The following is a 25734-nucleotide window of genomic DNA, read 5'->3' as shown; positions in this document are numbered from 1 at the left end:
TTTCTTGAATCTGAGCTGAAGTGGAAGAAAAGCCAGGTGGGAGCTGAACATGGCTTCACTGGGCTACGTGATTTAGCAATGGCTAATTTTAGCCACTTGTTTCTGAAATGTCTTGCCCGTAGCCTGGCACCCATCAAACTGGTTCTGTCAAGAATACTTTTCAACCTCAAACTTTGTTCCCAGGCTGAAGAGCTGGCACAGCATTTACTTAAAAAACAAACCCAAACAAATAGCAGCAAGATTCTGACCTCAGGGTTGCCTCTCCCTGCTAATCTGATTCCTTTTAAGGGTAGGAGCTGGTGGCTAACATGATTTCTAGTGAAACCTTGTGTGTAGCTGAATATGAGCATGTTGGGTTTTGCTGGAGCTGCCATTAAACCTGTCATGTCCTAGCTGCCCATATCCAGTTCCTAGAAAAATATCTTGATGTATCTTTTGCTTTCTTTATATTGTCATATAGCTGGGCATCACCAACCTGCCTTTTTAAGGCTAGGTTCGTGTCTAACAAGAACTCTGTCATGGTTCCCTAACAGTTAATTTTGATCTCTAGTGTGGCCCTATCTGTCCTGGCCCTTCCTATCTAAATTAACCTTACAATAAAGAGGAGCTCCTGAGACACAAAACCCATCTGGGGTGATCCCTGAGCATCTTGCTGCTGTGGTCTGACCCTGAGGGATGGAGATATCTTCCCAAAAAATAACAGTGGTCTGCAGAGAGCTGGGTCTTGCTCCTGCAAATGCTGCAGCAGGGTTGTTGCCTCACAGGATCTTGTCATGGAGCAGAATGACACATACAGAAATGAAAAAAGAAAAAAGTGCCTAATCTGCTAATAAGATGTAGCCACCTCAGGGGAGAAAACTGGCTTAGTGTAGCAGTCCTACAGGCCTTGGTCCAGAAATAATTTAAAAGTAATACATAAATATTGCATTTTTTTGTGTTTTGCTGCCTGGGTTTCTCTGGAGGAATAAATTTTGCCAGCCAATATAGTATGATTCCTTTTTTTCATCCAGAGGCTGATGGTTTTGTGTTAATAGGTAGACTGTGCTGCCTGGTGCAGTGAACTGCATGAGTGGATGGGTGAGTGTGCTTAATCCTGGCACTTCAGTGCCTTCATGGTGCTTTTGCTACTTTTCTGCTTGGGAACTGTGGAGTTTTATGATGGGGTGATGAAACCCTGTGTGCAATAGCACAAAATGGTGGAAAGCATTCACAGGGAGAAACTGCTGAAGGGCTCAAACCTTCCCATGGGAACTTTGTGAGCAGCTGAGAAACAAGGGTCTTTGGCATCCCTTACCCACATCCATCCTTGTGTAGGATTCTTATGTGGGCATCAAGGATTCCCAAGGATTCCCATGCCTTGGATGATGTCTAGGGACCAGTGGAAGGCATCTAAAAATTTGTTTCAAGTAACCACTATTTCCAGTGGCCAGTATATCATTGTTCTCCCAGATGTTTTCTGTTACTGATCTAATGCATAACTGTCTTTAAAACATCTTTTGATATGTATTTATTTCACATGCTCTCCAGTGGAGGTGCGTTGTTTGGTTTGTGATTGGCAGGATTGGTTACACAACATTGTTTGTGCTTTCTGATGGCTAAAGGAGCACACAGATGCCTCTGGGGTGGATATTGGCCCACATGATTTTAAAATTTAGTTTTCATGACTGACATTCACTTTCTGAGAACTCTGCTGTCCGTCAAACTCAATTGCTCAAATGTCTGTGGGAAACCAGTGGTGGTATGTGAATGTGGTCTTGCAAATAAATTTTAAAAAATGTAGACCAATGTTCACTGAAAGAATAATGAAGCATTTCTGCCTTATTTGGCTAGAGTGCATGTTATAAGCTCATTTGATCCTCTTTCTTTTTCTGTCCTCACATTTTCATGACAATGTTTTTAATATATATATGTATATATATATATATATATATGTTTTATATATTTATAAATACATATGGTCTTACAATTCTTGTGGTCCCCAGAAAGATCTTTTATCATCTAGACCATATAAGCAACAAACGCTTAAGACAAAAGCAAAACTATTAATTTTGCATTTCATAGTCACATCTAAAGTTTAGGTTTTCTCCTAAACAGTGTATCTTAAGAAGCTGTGACTCTCCATCCTCATTCTCAGCCCACCCACACCTCTGCTGCAGCTGCTAACCGTGTCATCAAAACATTCTGCTTTATTCACAGACAGGTGCAAAAACTGGAATCAGCCCTGTATAGGTTTCTCTTCTGTGAACTCTGCTGGGAGGTGACAAAATGCCCTGGGACAGTTGGATCCCTCTGAGATGAAGCTCATAAAAAGCCTGATCATCCTTTTGGCCAGACTACACCACTGCTGAGAGCCTCCCCAGGGAGCAGCAGCAACAGAGGGGACTCCCCAAGGGACAGCAGTTCCCCTTGTGCCTGCGTTAGTCCCAGGCTTCCCAGGAAGCAGCAGCAGCGTTGTCAGGAGAGCTGCTCCTGCAGAGCTCCTGTTGATGCTGGTGGTCAGCAGTGCTCCCCATGGATGCAAGTTGGGCTCCCTGCTACACTACACTGACTTTTTGCATTGTGAATTACTTCATGCTTTGGCCATTTGCAATCCAGTCAAGCCTGCTTTCATTCCTATGAACACACAGTGCTTTTATTCTTTGGTTTTTGGGTCTTCTTAATTCCTTGATCACAGTGATATTTCGTGGAAAAGTGATTGAGGGGAGACTGTGTAGTCTGGCACATTTTTACCTGTTCCCTTTTAAGTTAACAGCTTTGAATTAGCTTGAGTGTTGCCTTGCTCACATGTTCTGAAAGAGGAAACAATTCACTCGACCCATGTGCTCTAGATCAGCCATTTCTTTTAAGTATTTCATTTGTCTCTTGGCCCACCCAGCTCTCCCACTGTGCTTTCTAGAGAGAGGAGAGGGACTTAGAGTCATGACCTTGTCTTCATTCATTACTTTGTTAGTTTTGGCATTCTGTATATTTTTAAATATAGCTTTTCCTTTTATAGAATTAAGTATTTTTGTTTTAAGAGCTTGCTGAAATAAACACACATTTCCCTGTTCTCCTATCTTAGGCTCAGCAGCTGATCAGCACAAGGCTGTAGATCAGAACTGGCTCTGGGCTCCTTCAGGCACCAGTTGGAGGGGGCAGTGGTGAAATGGTTTGAGGTGTGTTGACTATTAATATGACTGGGACCACATTTCTCTTAAATGTCGGTTCCAGCTGTTCCTGTAGAACTCACAGTTTTGCATGGACCTCAGTGGATAAGACTCTGGAGAAAAGAGGTACAGCAGCAGAATGAAAAGCTCTCGTGTTTTGGGATTTCCCTCCTCCCCCCTCTCCCTCTCCCCAAGCAATGTCTTGGTAATGCTGCCATTTAAAGGTTGAGTGCCTATCCAAGGGCTGAATTTAATATATAATGTTGATTTAGGTCCCAACTATAAGATTGTTCATCCATCCATCTGGTACAAAGCAATAATACAAAATCTGTCTGAAGTGACTGGCCAGATTCTCTGCTCACTGGCTGAAGTAAATGTGCTCCTACCATGGCATGATAGCCTGGCCAGCCTTGACAGTGGATTCCAAGAATCACAAATTTATGGTCTGTCAGCCACTGCAAATATCCATCCATCAAATATTCCCTGCTTGTTATACCTAGAAGATAGAACCAGGGAGGCAATAAGAAACGAGTAGCAGAGGGAGATTATCTCCTTTGATACATGTATGCTCTAAACTGGGAGACAGAGAGCTGGAATGGTTGTACTCCTATGAGCTCAAAGATCACCCAATCACCCCCTTTGAACAGGCTTGGAATGTAGAGGTCTGCAATGGCACAGAGGAGACCCTTATCCCTATTATTTTTTATTCTTTTTTTGCTATATCTTGCTCTCCAGCAGACTGTATCTCAGAGTTTTTAAAGATTTGGTTCTTGACAAAGAAGTTGGCAAGTTTATAAAACCAAAAAAACCCAAAAAACAGTTTATAATAAAGCCTAAAACCAGTTTATAAAACAGAGCCTGGATTAGTCCTTGAGTGTCCTATGGAACAGTAATACCACTCAATAGCCAAGTTTTCCAAGGTGAGGTACTCAGTGTGTACCTCTCCCAGCAAGGTGCATTTTGAAGGACAGGCATGCTTGGGGCTGTGCAGCTGCCAATTAAAAACCCCATGCCTGTAGGACTAACCCTGCATCCTTGCAGAATTATGTGGCTGCTCAGGTGACATCTTTCTGGGCTGGAAACCCCCAAACCAAGGCTCCTCTAATATCAAAGTGCCTCTGTGGTTTCTAACACTTAAGGATCAATGTGTGTTTGCAGCCCAGAAAGCCAAATGTGTCCTGGGCTGCATCAAAAGAAGCACAGACAGCTGGTCACAGGAGGTGATTCTCCCCCTCTACTCTGCTCTTGTGAGACCCCACCTGGATTAGTGTCCAGTTCTGGATTCCCCAACATAAGAAGGACATAGAGGTCCTGGAATGTGTCCAGAGGAGAGCCACTAAAATGATCAGGGGGCTGGAGCACCTCCCGTATGAAGCCAGGCTGAGGAAGTCGGGGTTGTTCAGCCTGGAGAAGAGGAGACTCTGAGGTGACCTTAGAGTGACTTTCCAATACCTGAAGGGGGCCTACAAGAAAGCTGGGGTAGGGCTTTTTACATGGGTGTGTAGTGAGATGACAAGGGGAAATGGTTTAAAAGTTGAAGAGGGGAGACTTAGGTTAGACACTAGGAGAAAATTCTTTCCTTTGAGGGTGGTGAGATGGTGGAACAGGTTGCCCAAGGAAGTTGTGGCTGCCCCCTCTCTCGAAGTGTTCAGGGCCAGGTTGGATGGAGCCTTGAGCACCCTGATCTGGTGTGAGGTGTCCCTGTCCATGATAGGGGGGTTGGGACTAGATGATCTTTAAGGTCCCTTCCAATCCAAACCATTCTATGATTCATTCTATGAAGGGTCCTTGTCCTGTTGTCCTCATAAGATTCTGATTTAATTCTTTCTGTGTTCTCTCAGGCTTCTTGCTGGGACCCAGTATGTCACTGTTCTCCATTTTCCCAGTCTGCAGAGTCCCATGGGATTGGAGATTGTGTGGAGAAAGGAAGGAAGGGCACTTCCTTTGGGTGGATGAGGGGGCAACCAAGGTCAGGAGGCAGCCTGTGAAAGTCAGATAATGGGAGCAAGGGTTGAATTTCAGAGGAGAGGTATCAGCTGGGGGAAGGAGAAGTTTTCTTTGGGCTGGGCAACTATGTCTTAAGGAGCTGAATACCCACAAGAACTCTGCAGAGATAGTTAGCAGTGAACTCAATTTCTCTCCAGACCTTGCCTCTTAAAAAAAAAAAAAAAATTCAGAGCCCTGTTACTGTAAAGACAAGCAGGCAGGTGCTCAGGGGACATGGTTTGCTGCCCTTTTCCTGCTCAGTTGGCTTTGTGGTGCTGGTGGCCTCTCTGAGTGCAGAGGTGTGCTTGGGATGCAAGGAGGGAGTGTTTCCATTGCAAGAGGATGGAAACCCTGGTCTGGCCATCTCTTTGCAGTCTTTCTTGCACAATACAGAGGCAGGCAGGGAGCTGGAGGGGGTTTCTGTTAGCCAGTCAATCAATCATTTTCTGATGTTTATATTTATCCCCCTGGCCAATCCCTCCCCACATCTCTGCCACTCTGGGCAATGGGAATTTTTGTGATCTCTGAGCAGCGGAGGCTGGAGGGCAGCCTGATTGATGCTAGCAGCTTATTCTCAGCCATGTGAGAAGAGAAACATCAACAAGGAGAGATGGAGTTAGAACTTTATTAGGAGAAATCTAGGCATGATTGACTACAGTCTCATGTTAAGGAGAGTACACAAGTCTTTTCAGGTTTAAAAAATACACATATATAAAACACCTTACAAACAAAAAAAATGGTTGCCACCCTGTGTGTGAGTATGTATGTCTGTGTACAGGGAACTGTACCAAAACTACCTATGTGTCAGGAGCAAGGATTCATAATCCCTTTCTGTGGCCCCTAAGAGAGGGAATTACTCAGTCCCCTCATAGGCTGGTCCCAGGCCATTCACTCATGTAGTCCAGTGTTGGAAGGCTGTGGCCCATGCCTGAAAGGGCACTGCAGGGTAAACAACAGGGAGCAGCTTAGCTCTGTTTAACAATTCCCATTAGAGCATGGATGACACTGCAGTGAGAAGTATCTGGAATGGAAGCTGCCTGTAGACCTCACTCACCAGACTCACTGTGCAGTGCTGGGTCCCAGTGGCTCCTCTGAGAGGCTACAGTGGTGGAAAGAGCTGGTCTGTGGGTGGTTTCTTATGCCATACGTGCTAGGGATGGAGTGCAGATGAAGATGACTTGATGGCAGAAGAGGGACTTGCTGTGGGGACAAATATTTTGGCTTGCACTGGCTGGCAGTCTTGAGAAGAGCACCCAAGAGCTGAATGCTGTGCAGGACCTGGAGAGGACTTGTTCCTTGAAAAAAATGCTGAATGGTTGGTTAGTGAGAGAAGAGACAAGCCATACCTCTTCTGTGGATAAACAGGGGATCTTTTTTTGGCAGCTGGCAGCACCCTTTCAGCAGCATTCGTGTGGTTTGAAATATGAGGATAAAAAGTGGAGAAATACTTCAATTCCACATGGTAATACCTTCTTTTTTTTTTTTTTTTTACTTAAAGGATATTTATTCTCACAAGAGAGTCTTTATTTCTGTTAATGGATATATTAGAATTGATGACATGTGTCTTGGGAAAATTCCCTAGGCTTCATCAACTGGTCATATTCTCAGGCCCTTGGGCCAGTGGGCTATTCTGACTGAGGAATGGGGAAGGGATTCCAACATCAGAAATGAGGCAGCTGTGTGTGAGGGGCCACAAATGTCCTTGCCTGTGGGGAAGAGTTCTATACAGTGTCAAAAAAATTCAAGTAGGTTTTATTGTATAGGTAAACTAGTAAAAATATCTGGACTCGGGTAGAGAAAGGGAGGAGCAGAAAGAGTGAGAACAAAGCTGATTAGAAAGTCTTACAGAAGCCTACCAGTGTGTTCCTGCTCCTTGCAAGAGAGTGATGCTTCAGCTCAGTATGACTGCCTAGCTGACGTAGCAAATATTGAGCAGACACCAATGAAGATGCAGGAGGGTCGAGCTCCAGTCAGTCTGCTGAGTACAGTGTTGCAGTGGATACCTGCTGGGCAGTGTCAGGAACCTGCTGGCCTGTGCTCTACCAAGCTAAGGATGGTGAGCCTCCAGTTCCTGTGGGTCCCATGATGAAGAGCATCTTCAGCGCACGTCTCCTGGAGGCTGCCCCCGCGTTAAGATGCGAGAGGTGCTGTCTGCAACATGACAGTGTTCACTGAAAAGGAGGAAGAAGGTGTTAAATAAGAGAGGTTAGTGGCAAGAGCCTGGAGTCCGCTTTGCAGAAGTTTTGTGAAGTGCTGAGACCGCTCCTTCTCCTCGTGCCCCCCGGAGACAGCTCACACAGATAAATCATCCGACCTCGCCTTGCTGCTGGCACGGCTGGCCTTGCTGAGCCGGCGTTTCTCACTGAAGTAGTGCTCAGGGAAGGTGGGTGCTGCACATTCATTGGATGCCTCTGGACTCTCCGCATAGCTGGACTTAATGAAGGACCCTTCACCAGCAGCATCCTCCTGGCCGTGGACCCTCTCGGTGGCGAAGTTGGCGGTGTTCTGCTGAGATGCCATCTTGTTGCTGAAGGGACTGATGAACTTCCCGTTGGGATTTGACAAGCAGTGGTTAAAATCTGGTGGAGGAGTGTACATCTGCGCCCTTTCTACTTGTGAGGCAGACTCCAACCTTCCGGAGGCTGTGCTGGGGCTGGGTTTGTAAGACCGGGAGCACCTCTCTTTGGCTTTCTTCCAGCCCAAGTGGTATAACTCAGCCAGACTGAGGAACAGGGAGAGCACTGCCACAGCCAGCATGAAGACAATGAACACGTTCTTCTCTGTGGGACGAGAGACGTAGCAGTTGACAGGGTGGGGGCAAGGTGCCCGCTGGCAAATATACAAGGTCTCCAGGAAGATCCCGTACAAGACGTACTGCCCCACGATGAATGCCACTTCCATGGCAGTGCGGATCAAAATGCTGTAGACGTAGGTGTTCAGCAGACTGCCCCTGAGTATGATTTTGCCTCCTGATTCATCCCAGCAAGACAGCTCAGCCTTCTCTGCCACAGGGCACTTCTGCTGATAGTATGTGTCACCGTTGTTTTTCGTCTCCTGGGCCTCTCTTTCTGCCTGCTTCATCTTCCTCTTCTCCTCCATACGCACGGTGTGCATCGCGTGGCCCATGTACACCAGAGATGGGGTGGAGACAAAGATGATCTGGAGGACCCAAAACCGGACGTGGGAGATGGGGAAAGCCTTGTCATAGCAGACGTTCTCACAGCCAGGCTGCTGGGTGTCACACATGAAGTCAGACTGCTCATCCCCCCAGGAGGACTCAGCTGCTGTACCCAGGACCAGCATCCGGAAGATGAAGAGTACTGTCAGCCAGACTTTCCCCACCACTGTTGAGTGTTTGTGGACTTCCTCAAGGAACTCTCCCAGGAAACTCCAGTCCCCCATTTCTGCTCACCAGAAGGGGTGAGAAGTCTTGAAGAGAGAACTGGATGCAGAGTCTGTGGGAGAAAATAGAAGAGAGTGTTTTTAAGGAGGTTTAGGAAATGTCCAAATAGCAATGCATGGAGTAAAATTATTTGTTTTGTGCCAAAGGAAATGTTTGCATCTGACCTGAAATGAATGAGGTCTGGTTTGCTGAAAAATTTGTGTCACATCCACTGAAAACAACATGTTAGGGTTTATTTATTTATTTATTTATTTCATTATTTACTGAAAAAAAATACGACTTTTTTTGCATAACTCAATTACAACCTGTTAGACAGAGTGCCAAAACTTTGAGGGTGAGCCAGGTTTATTCTTGGTTCAGAAAATCTTTTCACTTCAGTCTGCATATTGCATCCTCTGTGGACTGTGTAGTTAAAGCAGCATTCTCTGCAGACTGTGCTCTGGGGAACCCTTAATGGGCTGATCCACTGGGAGATAAGACTGGAGTCTACTGCTTGGGCTTGGCTCTTTTAGATGTCACCTTTGTGTAATATTTGCACCGGCTCTTGGAATGTGAAATGCTGAAAACGCAGAGAAAAACCTTCCTGGTGCCCACCTACCCCTTACTCATAGATTTTGCTTTGGTTTTGTAGTGTTATCAGTTGCAAATGTTTAATTAACAAACTGCAAATGTTTTGGGGAGCATAAAGACTTTCCTGAGCTGTGCTAGTCATAGAGTAGTCCTGTAAACCTAACCTGCTGCCACCCCTTGCACCTCTCCGAGAAGGAACTGCTGCAAAATCTAAATGGTGGGTCTTTCTCCCTCCCCTTTTCTTAGGCTCTGCGACAAAATCCACAGTTCAAATGACGCAGACGAAGTAAAAAGGCTCCTTTGAAATGCTTCCTAAGGACCACCAGCTTCTGGGAACTGCTGTTTGGTAGGTGGTCTGATGAGAGGGAAGGTTTGGTGGACTGGTAATGAGATTGCAACACCGGGGTGTAGAAGAGCCTGCTTCAATATTGTTTCAGATGCTGACAGACTAATTCTGGCTAAATTACTTAACCCTCTGGATTTAAAAAAAAAATCATAAAAAAAATCATTGGTTTAATCCATCTTTTGTGGGGCTCAGTGGGAGTGCTTGAGTAATAATTTGATCCAGTTATACTCACTGCACTTACCTTCCCAGGGCATTGCAAAGCTGGCCCTTGTGCATGAGCTGAGGGCTAGATGCTCTATAGTCCGCAGTGTTACCTTGGAGATAAGGCTCTCCCACAGTCACTATTTTTGAAAATATCCTTTTAATAAATAAACAAAAAACTTAATAGTCATCGTAATGGAATATTAAACGTACTATACTTGGTAAATCCCAAAGCCGTGGGGACCAAAATTGTTGCCTCTTCTTCTTTATTGTCCCTTTTCTTGCCTTTAAGAGCCAATTATTTTTACTGTACAAAGAACATCTGTGGAGTGTAAACACTGTTAAATGCTGAGAATTTACTGCAGCAATATTGTGTAGATTTCCTGTGAGCAAAAGCTAGAGGACAGAGAGAGACACTTGTTGAGGGAACAATATCCACTCCTCTGGTTATGTATGTGGTATAATTTATCGTAGCAGCTCATTGTCTGATTTATGGCATTGTTTGTTTTTGTGTGTTGTCCACCTGCAAGGATGAATGGGACAAAGATCAAAAGTTGAAGCCTTAAACTCCTTGTGCTGCTGAGGGCTGCCCAGAGGAAAAGTAAGGATTGCCCAGATAGGGAGGTGGGAGGTGACCACTTGCTGCTCCACCTCCAGTTGGAAGCTGTGTGAGGAAGGGCAAAGGGTGGGCTTTGGCTCTTTCCTGCTTTGGCAGTCATGCTGCAATAGAGCTGGTGTAGATCTTGGTGGCTGCTTGGAGTACCCTGGAGCCTGTATCTGCTGCCAACCCAGAAGTGGATGACCAGCAACAGAAAACCAGCTGGCTTTTCTTATCCTTTTTGTAAGCGTTGGAAGAAACTGACAAATCTGTGGGTCTGTCTCATTTTCTGAAATGTCTTTGGTTCAGTTACCACATTGTGAAGAGATGAGCGTATGGCTTCATTCTGCGGGAGCCAGGGGATTACATAAAGGCATATAAATCAATGACAGGAAATACTTACAGCTGCATTGAAATCAGGATTTTAAATTTTTTTTTCCAGACTGTAAACAAGGTAGCCAGCTACCTACAGTGCACTGTACAGGTCCGTCCATGACAATACTGTATAGCACAACTGTACCTGTGGAATATTCCTTCCAAAACACCACGAACATTGGTGTGTGTCCTCATTTTTCCAGGTGAGTTTGTGTTGTTTGCAGGTGCCTTGGTCCTGCTGTTGGTAGTTGACAGCTGCATTTTCTTGATTCACCTTACATATTGGGGTAAATGTGAACACAGTTCTCCCTGGTTGTGCCAAAGATGAGTTTTCCTTACTGCCATGTGTATGTGCAATCTACAGGCTCAGCACCTCTTCCCATAATTTTTAGCATGGGCAGGTAGTAGGTTTTTCCTGTGGTTTGTTTTCCCCAAGGAAGGGACACCTGGATGCTTGCAAGTTGCAAAAATCAATGTGTACACAACATGAGTTGGCAAACATAAGTGTGAGAGGAGTTCAGAAATAAAAAACATGAATGGATGCAAGAATAACAGTAATTTACTTGTCCCACACATGCACAATATCTTCCAAAAGGTGGTAAATCAGAAAGACTCAAGGCTGAAAGCCATCAGGTTTATACTAGATATTAGTTCTGTTTCCTCTGCCCTTCCTGCTGGCTGCTCCCCAGCACAGGCTGTTTAAAGGAGGGGCTTTCCAAAGAGTGGGATGCCCCCTGATCATCTGACAGCCCCACGGAGAGCCAGGTGGCTGCTGCAAAGGGGTAGATGGCCACAGGAAAATGGGTGTTGGATGCTCAGAGAAGGGGTTTCTCTCCTTCTGCAGTGTTTTTGGCTTAGATATTTTTTAGTTATTAGCAAGCTATTCTTGCAGTGCCAGTCCAATGGCCTCCTAGAACAGAAGAGAGTACCTAGCAATCTGCTGCCAGCAAGCAAAGAAGGATGGTTGTCACCTCCTGACAGCTTTTCCTGGCTGTGCAGGACTGCCTCTGCCTTTCTTCCTCAGGTCTTTACTATTCTTGGGAATTTTCCGTATAGTTCCATTTCCTCAGTCCCAAACTTCTGTTGTCCCTGTGTACTTTGACCTCCCAGTGTGTGAGCATCTGTAGCCTTTTATATTCCTAGTTTAGACTCAGTCAGACAAATCTTGTCTCACCCTGGTGTGACTTGGCAAAAAACACCTCTGGCTATCTTTGTGGGGTCTCAGCACCTGATAGTAGGCTGTCTTGACAGTGGAGTCATGTATATTCATGCAGGGTCATGGGCTGTGCCACTGCCCAGCCATGCTTTTGGCTGTCAGCTTTCTGCTGCATCAACAGAGGAGCTGTGTGCTGGCATGGGACCTCAGCATGGGACCTCGGGGAAATGCGAATGTGACAAAGACCAGTGCAGCCTGGCACAAACCCAGCGACGTGGCCGTCCCAGATTAATCATCACCTGGAACTCTACTAAAGCTGGAGAAAAGTGAATATCACAATGCAGACCAGGCGTGGAGTCTGTCCAGCTCCAGGCTGCCATGTGACTGCCAAATTCCATGATAAAAATATCCCGATGGGGATGGCATCTGCCAGTTTGCCAGCCACAGGCTACTCTCCCTAATACTTTTGTTTGGTACTACGTTTTTCTGTGGGAGTGTCCTACACTCCCTGAGCAGTTTTGCCCATCCTCTTCATGATGCTTTGTGCTCTGAATGACAGGCAAGGATTTTGCATCTCTGCTGCTTGCTCTGGCTGGCATGCTTGTTCAGGATGGACCACCCAGGGCTTTGGGGAACATCTAGGAAATTCACACCAAAGAGGCGTGAGGGCTGTTTCTCTTTTTTTTATGAGTTTATTTCCCCTGGAATTTATAGGAAGAAATTTCCCCCCTCTTTAGAAGACAGGCGAGACTATCAGCAGGGATATAAATAGCTGGGCTTGACACTTCACGCTAACTTTTCCCACAAGGAAGGTGACAGGAGGTTGCCATCTCTGCAGGATGTTTCTAAAATAAAGTGAAGAGCCTGATTATGACACTGTTTCTGCTCTCCCTTGCTGGGCTCACCTCTTCCCCTTGGCAGGTCCCAGGTGCACAGAGACACTTCAAGGAAAGCTTGTGTGGGGGCAGTGAGGTTCCCAGGGAGGGTGAAAGTAATAAAGTCAAAGCCATTATATTTTTGCCCAATCTGTGTGATTTGCTTAACTGAATAAAAATGTGTGCATGTGACACTTAATGAGATGTCCCAATGAATTAGAAGACTGGAGCCCAAGGTGTTGTGAGGAGGCTCACACCCTAGACATGGGGTTCTATGTAGAGGCCATGTAACAAGTCCATCCCCTTTGGGCTCCCAGATGGGGAATTGGCCATCTCCTTTGGGTACTGGGCACATCAGAAGTGATAGCCCCATGCAATGGGGCATCCAGGCCAGCTGTGCCATGGTCAGTGTCTAGGAATTGCTTCTGGCCTTCCTCCAGCAACATCACCCCATAGCAGGTCCAGGCAAGTATAAGGCCTCACCTTGAGTACTGTGTCCAGTTCTAGGTCCCTCACTTCAAGAAAGATATTGGGGTGCTGGAGCTGGTCCAGAGAAGAGCAAGGAGGCTGGTGAAGGGACTAGGGGGAAAATCTTATAAGGAGAGGCTGAGGGAGCTGAGGTTGTTTAGCCTGGAGAAGGGGATACTCAGGGGAAACCTTATCACTCTCTACAATTACCTGAGGGGAGGTTGTAGTTAGGTGGGTGTTGGGCTCTTCTCCTAGGCAACTACTGACAGGATGAGAGAGCATGGCCTGAAGCTGCACCAGGGGAGATTTAGGTGGGATATTAGGACGCACTTCCTCATGGAAAGGGTGATGAGGCATTGGAATGGACTGCCCAGGGAAGCGGTGCAGTCACCATCCCTGGAGGTGTACAAGAAGAGACTGGATGTGGCACTTAGTGCCATGCTCTAGCTGATGCGGTGGTGTTAGGTCAGAGGCTGGACTTGATCTCAGAGATCATTTCCAGCCTCCATGGTTCTGTGATTCTGTATGGCACAAGAGAGGGATAATGTGGGGCTATAAGGGCAGAGATCTTGACGCTCACATCTATAGACACTCAGGAAGGACACTTCCAGCACTGCACTGCAGGTTAGTTAGTGCTGCTTTGCTATACAGCTTTATGTTTTACTTAAGTATCTCCAACCCCCTGTTAGCAGTCCCATCTCCAACCCCTGACAGCAGTACAGTTGCTGTCATCTTTATCTTAGAGATGGGGATCACTGGGGTACAGAAAGGGCAAATTTCTTGTTTGAGGTCACTGTGTTAGTGGCAGTCTGGGGACAGACTTGCAAACTTGTGCCCTTTTTGTTACATAGCACTGCCTCTTAGACTTGGTGATAGTGACACAACATTGCTTCTACAGCACAAGAACATCTGCTTCTAAAGACTGCAGCCCTTCTCTCCCGTGCCTCAGGACAATAATGTCTTTTTGACCTGAAAAAAATCCTTCTTGTGTGTTACCTTTCCTTAGCAAGTAGACCAGGAAAAAACAGAGGTTCTCTTTTCTTAAGAGATGAAAATCTTGTTATTGCTGTCAGAGCCTGCAGCCATGGTCAGTGCCCAAAAGGAAGAACCATCCTTTTCAGTGTACATATACACCGAAAGTCAAAGTTGGTCTTTGTTGCTAGGACCTAGCCAGGAAGCATTTTAGAAACACATGGCTTACAACATTAAAAGACAAATAAAGCTGGAAATGCACTACTCACCGTGGGTGCAATGCTTTGAATTCTAGAGGCTTTTCATAGCTTTGTGACATAGATGGATGCTAAAGCCCAACCCCGGCAGGTATCTTTTTGTTCACTGTTTACTGACATTGGATCCTTCATTTGTGAATGCAGTAGACAAGCAATGACCTGTTAGGCATTTCTGGTGAAGTGCCATTCCTATGGCTTCATATACACAGCATGTGCTTATCCTAAGTTTCTGCCTGAAATGGGCCAGTTCTGTAGCCAAATTTGTAACTCAATCTGTGCACAGATCTAGACTAAATAGGTTTGTACTTCTTTATGCTTAAAAAAAAAAGAAAAAAAAAGAAAAATCTGACATGATTGCGTAGGTGGTTTTTTGTTTTTTTTAGTTTTTTTTTTTGGTTCAGAGTCTTGTGCTGAACCAGTATCAGGGAGAGTGACTTTGACTCCAGCACTCAAATCTCATGGGAGAGGCAGAGCTCTCTGTGTTAACATCTTCTCTCCTAGAAGACAGACATCCAGTGTCTGTCATCACTCTGTTCCTCCTGAGTTCACTGCAATTTCTAGAAGGACCATTCAGACCACTGGCCCTGCTTTACAGTTGCAAACAGCCTGTTATTCCTTGATGAGATGTGCTTTCCCCCTCATCTCCAAATGTGGAAAACCTCAGAGTTCACAAAAAAATGTGACTGAAGATAAGAGAGCTGAATGACCTGTCACCTCCTGAACACACACACAACCCTGAAGCACACAAGAGACACAGACAGAGGGAAATCACTCAACACGTCCAAGTGTGTACATCAGGCCTGTGTTACACACACAGATGACAGTGTTCTGTAGAATATTTTCATCTGAAGTGATAGTGGAAGCTGCAGGCTCCTAGTTAGCTAGATATTAATATTTGTCTATCCTGTACATCTAATGCTAGTTTTTCCCAGGGTCAAATTGTACTTTCATATATACAAACATTCAGGCAAAGCTCTGCCCCGTGTAGATAGAGGAGATCAAGAATAATAAAGACCTTGTACTCAGATGAGTCAAGCTGAGGAATTTGTTTGTCCCACTGTGCTTGGAAAGCCCACATCAAGTAGTTACATGACAGAGGTATCCAGATTTACACTTAGCATGCAGGGAGAACCTTCTAATTCTCTTGGGATTCTCTCTCTTTGACTTAGATAAACCTGGGTCCTTAAAGAGCCCAACTAATGTGGCAGAACTGGACTTGGGATAAGCTGAATGAAGGCTCGCATGTGCTTTTTGCTAGAAAAAAACACATTGGTCCTCTCTCTGCAAATACTGCAAAGAGGCTAGCAGAGATTACTCACCTTACTCCTTAACTAACAGGATGAAGAGCACCCCATTCAGGAGAACAGAGCTTGGTGATATTTCCAGTTTCGTTATCTTTGCACAGAAAAGCTAACCTATATGAATTTGAGATGATGCTAAAATCGCTATTTACAGGAGAGGGAACAGCCAAACAGGGCAAAAGGAAAAGCAGAAACTTGTTGAGAAATTTGGGTGCTGCTGTAGTAAATCTGTTCCTGCGCTTTGCCGAGAGAAGCTCATCTTAAGCACTGCTTAGTCAGTGAGGAAGGCTGCTGTAAGGAGATGTAGTGTTGATGGCAGGCATCACCCAATATAGCAGCAAAAAACCTGCTCATGTGATTTTAGGCTGGTTCATAGACTGTGTGAGATGCAACTTGTTATAGTGTTGAAATAAAACAGACTGGGGAGGTAGTGGGAGATGGAGAGTGTTCTCATTCAGACTTTTCTCATCTTTTCTTCCCTCCTCTCCCCCCAGTGTCTCCCTGCCTATCACTTCCCCATTGCTCTCCTGCAGTCAAGCTCCCCCTGCAGAGCCTTGCCTCAGCTTTTTTGGCAGTTTTGACCATATTACTTTCTACACCACAGACTGCTAATGCTTTCAACTTTAGAAAGGGAAAGTGACTATCTACTTCCCGCTTAGTACTACCTTGTCAAATATAATTTCTTCTTTCTTTCTTTCTTTCCAAAAATCTGTAGAAATCTCTTTACAGTTCAGCCTCATTGCTGTATTCTTGCCTCAAGCATTTAATTTTACATTCAGGGTGAAGTCTGGCTATAGTTTGTGAGTGGATTATTTTATATATTCAGTATACGTACATATATGTGGAAGTAATACCCCACTCCTTACACACACACTCTCCCCCCCATCCCCCTTTAAAAACAAAAAATATTAAATTTGCAAAACTCAGAAATAGAGAGTTAGGAAATACTAGAGTTACTGGTTTGAGTAATCTTAATTCAATCTCTTTGTGCCTGGGCCTCATAGGCTGTGAGTCTTTAACCATATCCTCACATTGTCACCTTATTCTTTGCACAGGATGCTTGCCTTGTTCTGTGCCAGCCTGGCTGGAGCTTTCTTGAACAGCAGCTATTCAATGTTTTGTTTTCTCCTCATTGTTTAGTGGGTGGCCTGTGCCTCATTTGCTGTACATTATTCAAGTCCAGTTCTAAAGAGAGAATTATTTGTTTCCTCATGGGTTTTCCTATGGCTTTCATCACAACAGTATCTGATTCCTTCACAATTATTAATTTACTTATTTTCATTATGTTCTGGAGGTGAGGAGATGGTATCAGATCAACCTGACAGCTGAGGAGCTAAGGCAGTGAGAGATTAAGATAAAAAATCTTCATTAATTTTGAAAACTGTTTGGCGATGCTGCTAGTCTGAAATTTTTTCAGTGTACTTAGCACTGTATAATATTTGTTCAAAGCAGAGCTCTGTCAGGTTAATGCTGGAGAGGGAGGGTTTATCACTTTCACCAGCTGGGCCACAACTGGAAGCCAGATATCCAGAAGACAAGAGACACCACTGAGGGAGCATTTGTGAAGAAATGTGACTTAAACAAGAACTAACACCAGTCCTCTTAGATAGCTTTATGTGACTTTAAAATTGAGACTATTTTTCTCCCATCTCACTGTTCCCTCCCTTCTTCACAGATGTCTGAATGCAGATGAAGACTCTGGAGCTCTGCAGGAGTCACCCTCACTGCACTGCTTCGCTTCCTGGGTGACCTGGTGCCCTAATCAAGGCATCTGTCAGCTTTTCTGCTTCTAAGAGAGAGGAGTTTCATATGGAAATTCTCAGCCATTCTCAAGGCATGCCCATAATGACACAGATAATGAAGAAAGATGGAAACGTATGTGTAAACTGCTTAAGTCTTATATTAAAAACCACTGACCCCTCCTTAAAGATACACTAGACACATGTAGAAGCATGCTCCCCTATGCTCATTACTGACTTTGTGGCTTGAATATTTATTTGTTTCAGGAAAGAGCTGTAATGCTAGAATATTGTTCATAGACATATCTGTTGCCTCTCAATAGCCATATAATTGATTCCTCACCCCTCCCCTTTTTGAATTCTTAGCCCAGAGACTGAAGTTTCTCTGGTGCCTCCCGGGAAATATTTCTAATTTTAAGCCTCTGTCCTTGTGCCTCATACAGCACCCGAGGTGTGGAGCAGTCTCTGAAATGTGCTGCCTAATGACATGGTATAGTGCTGAATTACTCATTCCTTCTTGTCTATTTTCAATGCTGAGAGATAAGTCAGAAAACAAGGGCAAACGTGCAGAATGTGTGAAATCTGTCTGAAGGTCAAAAAGACAAAGGCTAGGGCATGAAGTTCTGAATTTTCTGGCAAGGTTTAATTTTTTCATGTGAAAGCCCACAATACTATAATATTGTGATAATATATATGTGCTGTTGAGTGGGAAAAAAACCAACAACCCCAAATAGTTTTAGTACCAGGAATACTTAACATAGTTCCCAAGCGACCGGAGCCTGATGAGTATTTTAAACCCTGAAGCCTCAGGAATTCTCCTGAACTACTGTTCTGCTTCCAAGGAAAGGGGGAAAAAAGTTAGAAATCCATGCTCTTCTCAGAGTAGATTTAGAAAAAAGTCCACCAAATGCAGAATTTTGCAGAATCTGGTGCAAATACTGTGAGGCTTCTGAATAACAGTTTAAGCTGCTCCTAGCTGCTCATGTGTATGCACACACACATTACATGCATTAAGCTTTTTAGCCTTAAAGATGATCGCATAGGCAGCAGTAAGGAAAACCTCTCACACATGCTGCTTCACCACAGTATTTTGATGGGTTTAATATCATGGAGGAAATGTTCAGTGAGTAAGGCTCATCCAGCCCATAACTTTTTTAGCTGTGGTTTGTCCAGATATGTTACTGACATGATCCTCTGATGGTTTTTACAGTGCGTCAGGAACAGAGGTGCTGCCTCAGTTTACCTGAGCTGTTAAAACCAGAGAGCAACAAAGCCCATTAGACATGACAAGCAGCCAGTAAAATGACCCTTTGGGATATCAAAAGTCACCACAGATCATAGGTGGCAATTACCAGGCAACCTTTACACTCATTGTGATTTCTTCTTTCCAGGTGGATGTAGAGGGGGTACTGTGTTTTCAGTTTGGGCTATTCTTTGAAACATGCTTTGGCAATGCTAGAAGTATTAAATTTTGGAAATGTAACTGAATAATTATTCCAAGTACAAAAATGGGAAGAAAGTTAGGAAGGCAAATAAAAAGAAGCAGCAGCTGAGAGAGGGTGTTCATCCCTTTAGGTCCGCGTGCCTCTTTACTGAGGCTGCCCTGGGCAGTGTCGGATGAAGAAGAAAGGCATTCCCCCCGTGGCTCGCAGTACGGGTGACTGGGAGATATGAGCAAGGCACTTCTCTACATTTGAGTTAAGATCCCAAGCTCTGTGTCATGGACCAGCCAGGACGCCAGACACTCGAGGAAAAGAAACTGCAATACTTCAAAACCATCCTGCGCGTTTCGGAGTATAGGTGGTTCATGCAGACACTTGATAAAGTGAGAACCTCTCATAGGTAAGAGTTCCCTTCACCACCCTTCTCTGAGCTATCTGACAGCATGCTAGAATGGGGTCTGACAGAAACTGCAATTAGCACGTTACACTGTCTGAGGCTGCTTAGGGCTCTCATCCCACTTTCCTCTACATTGAAATCTATCGGTATCTATGTTTTTGCAGGGACAAGTCCTTGATATTTTTGTAGCTGCTTGTGGCAAAAGGAGTTTAATTTTTGTAATGTCCCAATCCTGTCTTGCTACTAGTGGGAATGTTTTGGAGAAAAATTGAAAGAAAAAGTAAATTAAGTTATTTTTGGCCATCCTTCTTTTCCTTTCATCAAGTCCTTCTCCCCCTCATGCTGTTTTCCCCTTGAGTTAACAGCTTGATATGCTATCAATGCTTCTGCTGTTCTTGTATTTTCCCCTCATGGTTACTCACCTGATTTCCAGTATCTTGTCCTCTGTCTCCTTTCCTTGCTTTAACACTTTTTCTTTCTGTAGTTGAGTTGAACTCCCTGTTCTTCTCAGTCGCTTGGTTTTATTCCTTTAATATGGTTCTCTCTCTCTTCCTCTCCTTTTCTCCACCCCCTTTCTGTGTCACTTTCTGTCTTCCCCTCAGCCTCTCTGCCTTTCTCCCTCTCTTTCTTCGCCTACTTTTCTTTTCTCTCCCACCCCCTCCAGCTTAATCTTTCTATTTTCAAACTTAGTTTCCCAAGTTTTTCCTTTAAAGACCATGGATCTCACTCCTCTCTCTCCATGCTCAGCCTCTCCCCATGCAACCCTCCCCATGCCGACAGGATGCACTCGCTGCCGGCTTCTCACTGTCCCTTCCAGTTGCTGCTACCACCGTTCTATGCACCTCCTCCCCCAGATAACATGCCAGGGTCTAAACCTTTCTTAAACAAAGAGAGGCAGGAATGTCCCACAGTTACACCAGCCAGATCCTGGGAAGCTTTTTTCATGCAAGACATCAATGAAGGACATTTTTCTGACTTATTCAAGCTTAATCTGGCAAAGCAGAGTTCATGTGGAGTGTGGTCCTCCACCTCTTCAAACACAGGACTTAATCTACTGACTTGGACCAGCGGCCCAGAACAGCTGAAACCTTGTCCCAGAGGGCACCTTATGCTTCCCAGGAAGGTTTTACAGTCCCCCTTAGTGATAAATAGCAAATAACCTGCCTGTCAGGAGAAGTGCTTTTTGACACCCCACCCCACCACCTCCCTGCACACACACCAGTCTGATGCATGAGCATTTTGTCCCTTTTGAAAAATGGTTTTGACACATCAAATGTCTGAAGGACTTGTATTACATGGAAGTGTCAAGTCAAGCCTCTGATTCCTGCACATCAGGCCCCAGAGAGCAGGGTGAATCAGAGATGCCTTCTGGCTTTGATAAAGACTGGTCTCAAAGAACCACTGTCAGGGGAGTGAGATTTGCACAGAGGACTCTGCTGCCCTGAGAACTAGCTTGTTGTGCACAAGCTTTGGCGGGTGTCCCTCCAGCAATCCTTCCTGGGCTAGATGTCTCCAGTCCAGAACATAATTGCCCACTGGCTAGTGTTAGCTCATGAAGCAAAAGCAGTTCAGAGATTAAAACACAGGGCTGGCAACTCTTCTGAGCTAATTATTGTTCTCCCACTAATTTAATATCCCCTTTAGTCCCAGGACTGAAATCCAGCCTACGCGGGGACAGTGCTGTGCAGAGGCTACTTTTGGAGGCACGTCCTATGTAGAAACTTTGAAGTTAAGAGTGCAACTCCTTTTCAAGGGGACTGAAACCTCACTGATGGTTAGTGCAGGACATACAGTGCACGATGAATTCTGATAGCAGCTCAGTTAACTCCTGGTATGGAGAAACCCATAGTCATTTGCAGTTTTGTTTCTAATATTATTGAGAGGCCTTCTGTGACTTCAAAGAAAATGGGAATGTTTCTGGAGTTGTTTCTCCTTCTCCTGCGTGGTGGTTGTATACCTGTGATGGAATTTCATGGGAAGGAGAATATCACTGTGTTCTTTTATCTTTCTGGAGGAATTTCCACGAAGCATTATTATGTAAAGTCCTGTTGATTTTATACCAATGAAATTGTCAAGGACATCATCATAGAACTGTCAAAAACAAGGTGTTAATAACATGGATCTAGCTCACAGATGACTTTGGGATAGGCTAGCTAAGTCTTGTCAAGTGTTTCTCACGTGCTATAGGGAGGCAGGTCCTGTGAGTGAGCAGTCTGAAATATAATCCCCTTTCTGTGTGGCTGACACTTTGCTGTACACTCAGAGTGATCAGGTCTAATTCTCCCTGCTCACTCCTTTGTGTTTCCTATCCCAGCACTGCTCCTGAATAGCAAATTCATTCTCCTACAGAGTTAGAAGTTACTCCCACAGAGTTACTCTTTGAGCTCTGCAGATACAGTCCAGTGCTGTTGAATGAGTGAGGAAGAGGAGGAGGTTTCTGTCCAATACATGCATCATGCGTGGGAGGTAACTGTTATGAGATCTTCTGGGTTTGGTGGTGGTCGTATATGTTTGAATTTTGATGCACAGAAAAAAAATGGGTGAAGGCAGACAAGAGGCAAAAGACAGAGAGGTGAGAAGAGGTGTTTTACGAATACCTCATCAAGCCCCATAATGTGTCATCCCTTCTCTACTGCACCCTCCTCAAGGGAAAACAGAGGTGTCATGGCAGCTTCTCGAGTTCCACAGCTAGAGAAATAGCTGTTTTGGGAATAAGCTAGGAAGAAGGATTTTTCCTCCCCTCCCCAGGAGACAGCTATGCAAAACTTGTATGACTTGAGTGAGGAGAGCAAGTGGAAGAGAATGCTCCCCCAGACAGTGGGTATGAGGAGAACAGCTGACGGTTTGCCACGTGCATCTTGCAGATCTCAGCAGTTTATGGTGCTGTGAAATGGATTTTGAAGGAAAGGAGAAATAAAGCTAGGAGATGAGGGGAAAACAGGACAATGTGTACCATCTTTTGAGCAAAGATAAATATCCTTCTTGGGATAAAATGCCTGACCCTTTAGGTAAAAGAAACATAGGAGACCTTATCTACCTAGACTTCAGTAAGGCAAATGATATGGTGTCCCAGAAGAAGCAAATGTGTGGAGAAAAATTCAGCTGAAGAAGACGGGGATTATTAGAGAAATCCTTAAGCAGGTAAGAGACTGACAGGATTGATGCTGGTTTCCCAATAGATTGTAAGGAAATTATCTGTGAGGCTGCTCAAAGATTTCACTTAGGACTGATCTTTTTTTAATATTTGTGTTAATTACCTTGGCACTGAAAGTAGAAATGCTAATGAAATGTACTGATGAAACAAAGATGAGAGGTGTCATTAGGACAGAGGTGGATTCCAGCACTAGGAGAACTGAAGGCTTTTTGTGACTGGAATGGTCAAAGTGAGATTAAAAGGAAGAGTGCAAAGACAACATTAGGAACTTGTCGCTCAGGGGGTTACAGGAATCTCACTTGGGAGATTCCATTGAGAGTTCCTAGTTGGCAGGACTGAGATGGGGAAAGTCCTGGGTGAAAATCACCACAGGAGGAGAAACCAGTGATGCTATGTGAGGGTGAAAAAAATCAAGTGAACTGTCAGGATGTAGCAATATTTCCAGTTGTAGTGGGTCAGATTAATGTCATCCAAGAGGATGTGAGACCCCACCAGAACAGTGTGTGCAGTGCTACTCTCCCACTCAAGAAAGAAAGATATTCAGCCTGGAACAGGTGCAAAAAAAGGCAACAGGGTGATCAGAGGGACAGAGGGTGTCTCTCGGCCAAGAGTATTGTTTACTTATCACTCACAAAAGTGACTGCAGAGAGATAGTTGAGCTGATTTGAAAATAGATATGGTACCAGTTTGAGCTTTTTGGCATTAATTATTTTGTACTGAACTTCAAGCTAGTGCAGCTACCCAAAGTAATTAAAACACGGTGTGATGTGCCTGCAGGGTGAATACTATAAGGGAGCTTAGTTACCTACTCTGGCAGAACAAAGGTTAAGAGAGGAGAGATTTACTGCCTATAAATACTCTTAGGAATTGGGGGTTGGGCACGTAAGCGCTAGGGAGAGAGGAGAGCTACATAAGCTAAAGGACAATGTGGCACAAGAATAAATAGATATAAATTGGCCATGAATGAATTTCAGTTGGAAATCAGAAGGTTTCTAAGCAACAGAGCAAGGAAGGAGGTGCTGGAGCAGCATTCTAGAAGCATAAGTGAGGGTGGAAACCTAATGAGATTTAGGACAGAGCTTAGTAAGTTTAGAAAAGGCCATTTATTTTGTACTCGCCTGTTATTCAAAGGGATTGAACCTGATAAGCCAAGAGGTCCCTTTTTCATTCTATTTCCTATACTTGCCTTATTGCCTTATCAGAGCTTCTCCCTTTTACACAAAAGCCAGGTAAATCCTGAATAGAGTTTGTGTGATGAGGGCTTCAGCATAGATCCCCTGGATATTTAATGAAGGATTCATTTTATATCAGGGATTTAAACAAACAAAAAGAGCACGCCAACACAATGCATACAGAAGGTGTGCAAATATGCAGTAGTATAGATGAGCTCACATATGAAAGAACTTCTTCACATAAAACAGAAGTTCTTGGAGCATCTGGCTTTGCTGGAAGGCTGTTTCAAATGCCCGTAAATGCTCTCCTGAGATCTGAGAACTTCAAGAGAGTGTCTGAAGGGAAAATATCTTGTGCTTTCCTGCGATTACCAAGGACTTTGTGCTTGGGGTGAATATCAGATCTACTGCATTGGGAAACATCAGAAAAAACCCACCATCTAAGAGCAGTTGAGATAGATACTTCTTGCAAATATTTAATTTCTGATGCCTTGCCACAGCACTGCACTTATACTGATTCTTCATATTGTCCCATGCTGGAGAGGCATGTCTAGTACCTTCTCTGAAGCAGCAGTGGATGCTTCCTGGTGAAGCATTTCATATAAAATCCCCATGTGTGGATATGATTAAAAGAGAAGGAGGGCAAAGGAGGTTCTGCTATGTATTAGACCTCTGGATACAGCTTGAAGACATCCTCAAGCAAGAGACACATTCCCGAGAATGGGCTGGGCCCAAGGGAACAAGAGTAGCATTGATAGTGGGCCCCTAAAGAAGGGGGAACAGTATTGTAATCACAGCTTCTTATTCTGTTATAGACAGACATTTTTCACTTCCCAGCCCAGAGTACCAAACCAACACAGAGTGACAAAATAGGGAATAAGAAACAGCAAGGCTGGAAATGTCACTGTTCGTCAGTCTCATTTGCTGATAACGTTTTCAGCAAGAAAAACTGGAGGAGGATTTAATCTCATTGAAGAGAAATGACCATCTACATCAGAATAAATGCTTAGTTGCCACCTTTATGTTATGGGAAATAAAGCATGGCATTCTCACAGCTACTGCTTCCACTTCTCAACTCTGCAGCATCTCTGAGTAGTTGAGAAGTGCTTGACAAATGATAATGTAATTACAGCTTCTATAAACACTCTCTTTGCTTTACAGGTGGAGGAACCAAACCATGGAGAGTTTAAAGGACCAGCAAGTAATTTTCAAGCAAGGAGTCCTCATCTTTCTGGCCACCAGACATTCATCTTATCCTGAGATGAACCGCCTCTTTACAAGAATATATGTGTGCATACAATTATACATATATATGTTTCCCAAAGTGAGAAGAAAAGAAAGAACAGACCTTTACCTCTTTTTTGCTGAGCCTGCCCAGGTAGAAGGAGGAACAGGTGAAGCTGATCACCCTTTAGCACGGCCCCTTGGTCTTGCTGGACCCCACCTCTGTGTCAGTGTTCGGCTCCCAGAAGATATCTGTGTCTAAGGGAAGGACACTCTGGACAGGGTAAGCAAACCCCAGTCAGCTCCCAGGAACTCAGCCTCCCGTGATGGTCTGACACTGGCTCACTGGCTGGAGATTCCTTCAAGCCTGGAGGACCAATGCTGGGGGAGACTAGTTCCCAAGCTCTTCCTGACATGCACTGGCAGCTGTCTGCCTGCTATTCTTTTAAAGAGTCTTCATGGATCAGGATAAAAATGTGATCTTACGCAGGCGGCATTGTAAGCACAACTTGGCACAAGTTCAGGTCTTCCTCTGGCTCCCAGCTACTCTATTTTTATTGAAGGAATTTGAGACTATCAGAAAGGAAGTCAAATTGTTTTAGGAAAACAATAGAAAAGCAACTTGAAGTTTATTAGCTTCCTGCCCAGGGCCTGGGACCAACTTGTCAAACTTATTAGAGCGATGGCAGAGCTATTTATTTAAAAGGGCTACCGACAAGACTCACAATTTCATTCCTGTTTAGGCCTCGGTGAAAACAAAGGAAAGCCATAAAATAATATCTGATGGGAGCAGATGGCTAGTGGGTAAATGGTGCAAGCAAGGTTGTTCTGTGAGCCATTCATGGTGTCCACCAGTGCAATGGCTTTCATGGGATTTTGTTATCAAATCAATACCCAGGCTTGCATTCATAGGCCAACCCCATCACCCCAAATTCCTTATTGTGGAACAAAT

The 25734-nt window shown here is 44.5% G+C and overlaps 2 protein-coding genes across 5 annotated transcripts in view; one reads left to right on the top strand and one right to left on the bottom strand.

The window, feature by feature from the left end:
- Window positions 1-5743: 5743 nt before the first annotated feature.
- Window positions 5744-25045, bottom strand: GJA5 (gap junction protein alpha 5). 4 transcript variants are annotated; one of them, XM_071756251.1, is made up of 3 exons: window positions 24913-25045; window positions 7447-8587; window positions 5744-7303 (listed from the first exon to the last, which is right to left on the bottom strand). In XM_071756251.1, the coding sequence occupies exons 2-3, from the start codon at window positions 8532-8534 to the stop codon at window positions 7231-7233; spliced, it is 1161 nt and encodes a 386-aa protein (XP_071612352.1). In that variant the 5' UTR covers window positions 8535-8587; window positions 24913-25045; the 3' UTR covers window positions 5744-7230. The 4 variants fall into 4 exon arrangements, with proteins under 4 accessions (XP_071612352.1, XP_071612361.1, XP_071612341.1 ...); XM_071756260.1 differs by having other exon boundaries at window positions 24907-25035; XM_071756240.1 differs by lacking the exon at window positions 24913-25045 and adding an exon at window positions 19655-20034.
- GJA8 (gap junction protein alpha 8) overlaps window positions 24976-25734 on the top strand; it is a 41348-nt gene continuing 40589 nt past the window's right edge. Inside the window, exon 1 of the mRNA XM_071756216.1 lies at window positions 24976-25065. The gene's annotated coding sequence lies outside the window, so the exon portion shown is untranslated. The remainder of the gene's footprint in view (window positions 25066-25734) is intronic.

Source organism: Heliangelus exortis, chromosome 1, assembly GCF_036169615.1.
Source record: "Heliangelus exortis chromosome 1, bHelExo1.hap1, whole genome shotgun sequence".
Classification (NCBI taxonomy): domain Eukaryota; kingdom Metazoa; phylum Chordata; class Aves; order Apodiformes; family Trochilidae; genus Heliangelus; species Heliangelus exortis.
The sequence above is the reverse complement of the archived record's forward strand: the minus strand, read 5'-3'. Positions and strand labels throughout refer to the sequence as shown.

What these genes read in the sequence shown, in the direction of transcription:
- GJA5 (XM_071756251.1), bottom strand. Translation starts at nt 8,534, where the DNA reads ATGGGGGACTGGAGTTTCCTGGGAGAGTTCCTTGAGGAAGTCCACAAA. An exon ending in CGTGCCAGCAGCAAGGCGAG is followed by an intron (nt 7,304 to 7,446) that starts GTCGGATGATTT and finishes CCTCCTTTTCAG; the next exon opens with TGAACACTGTCATGTTGCAG.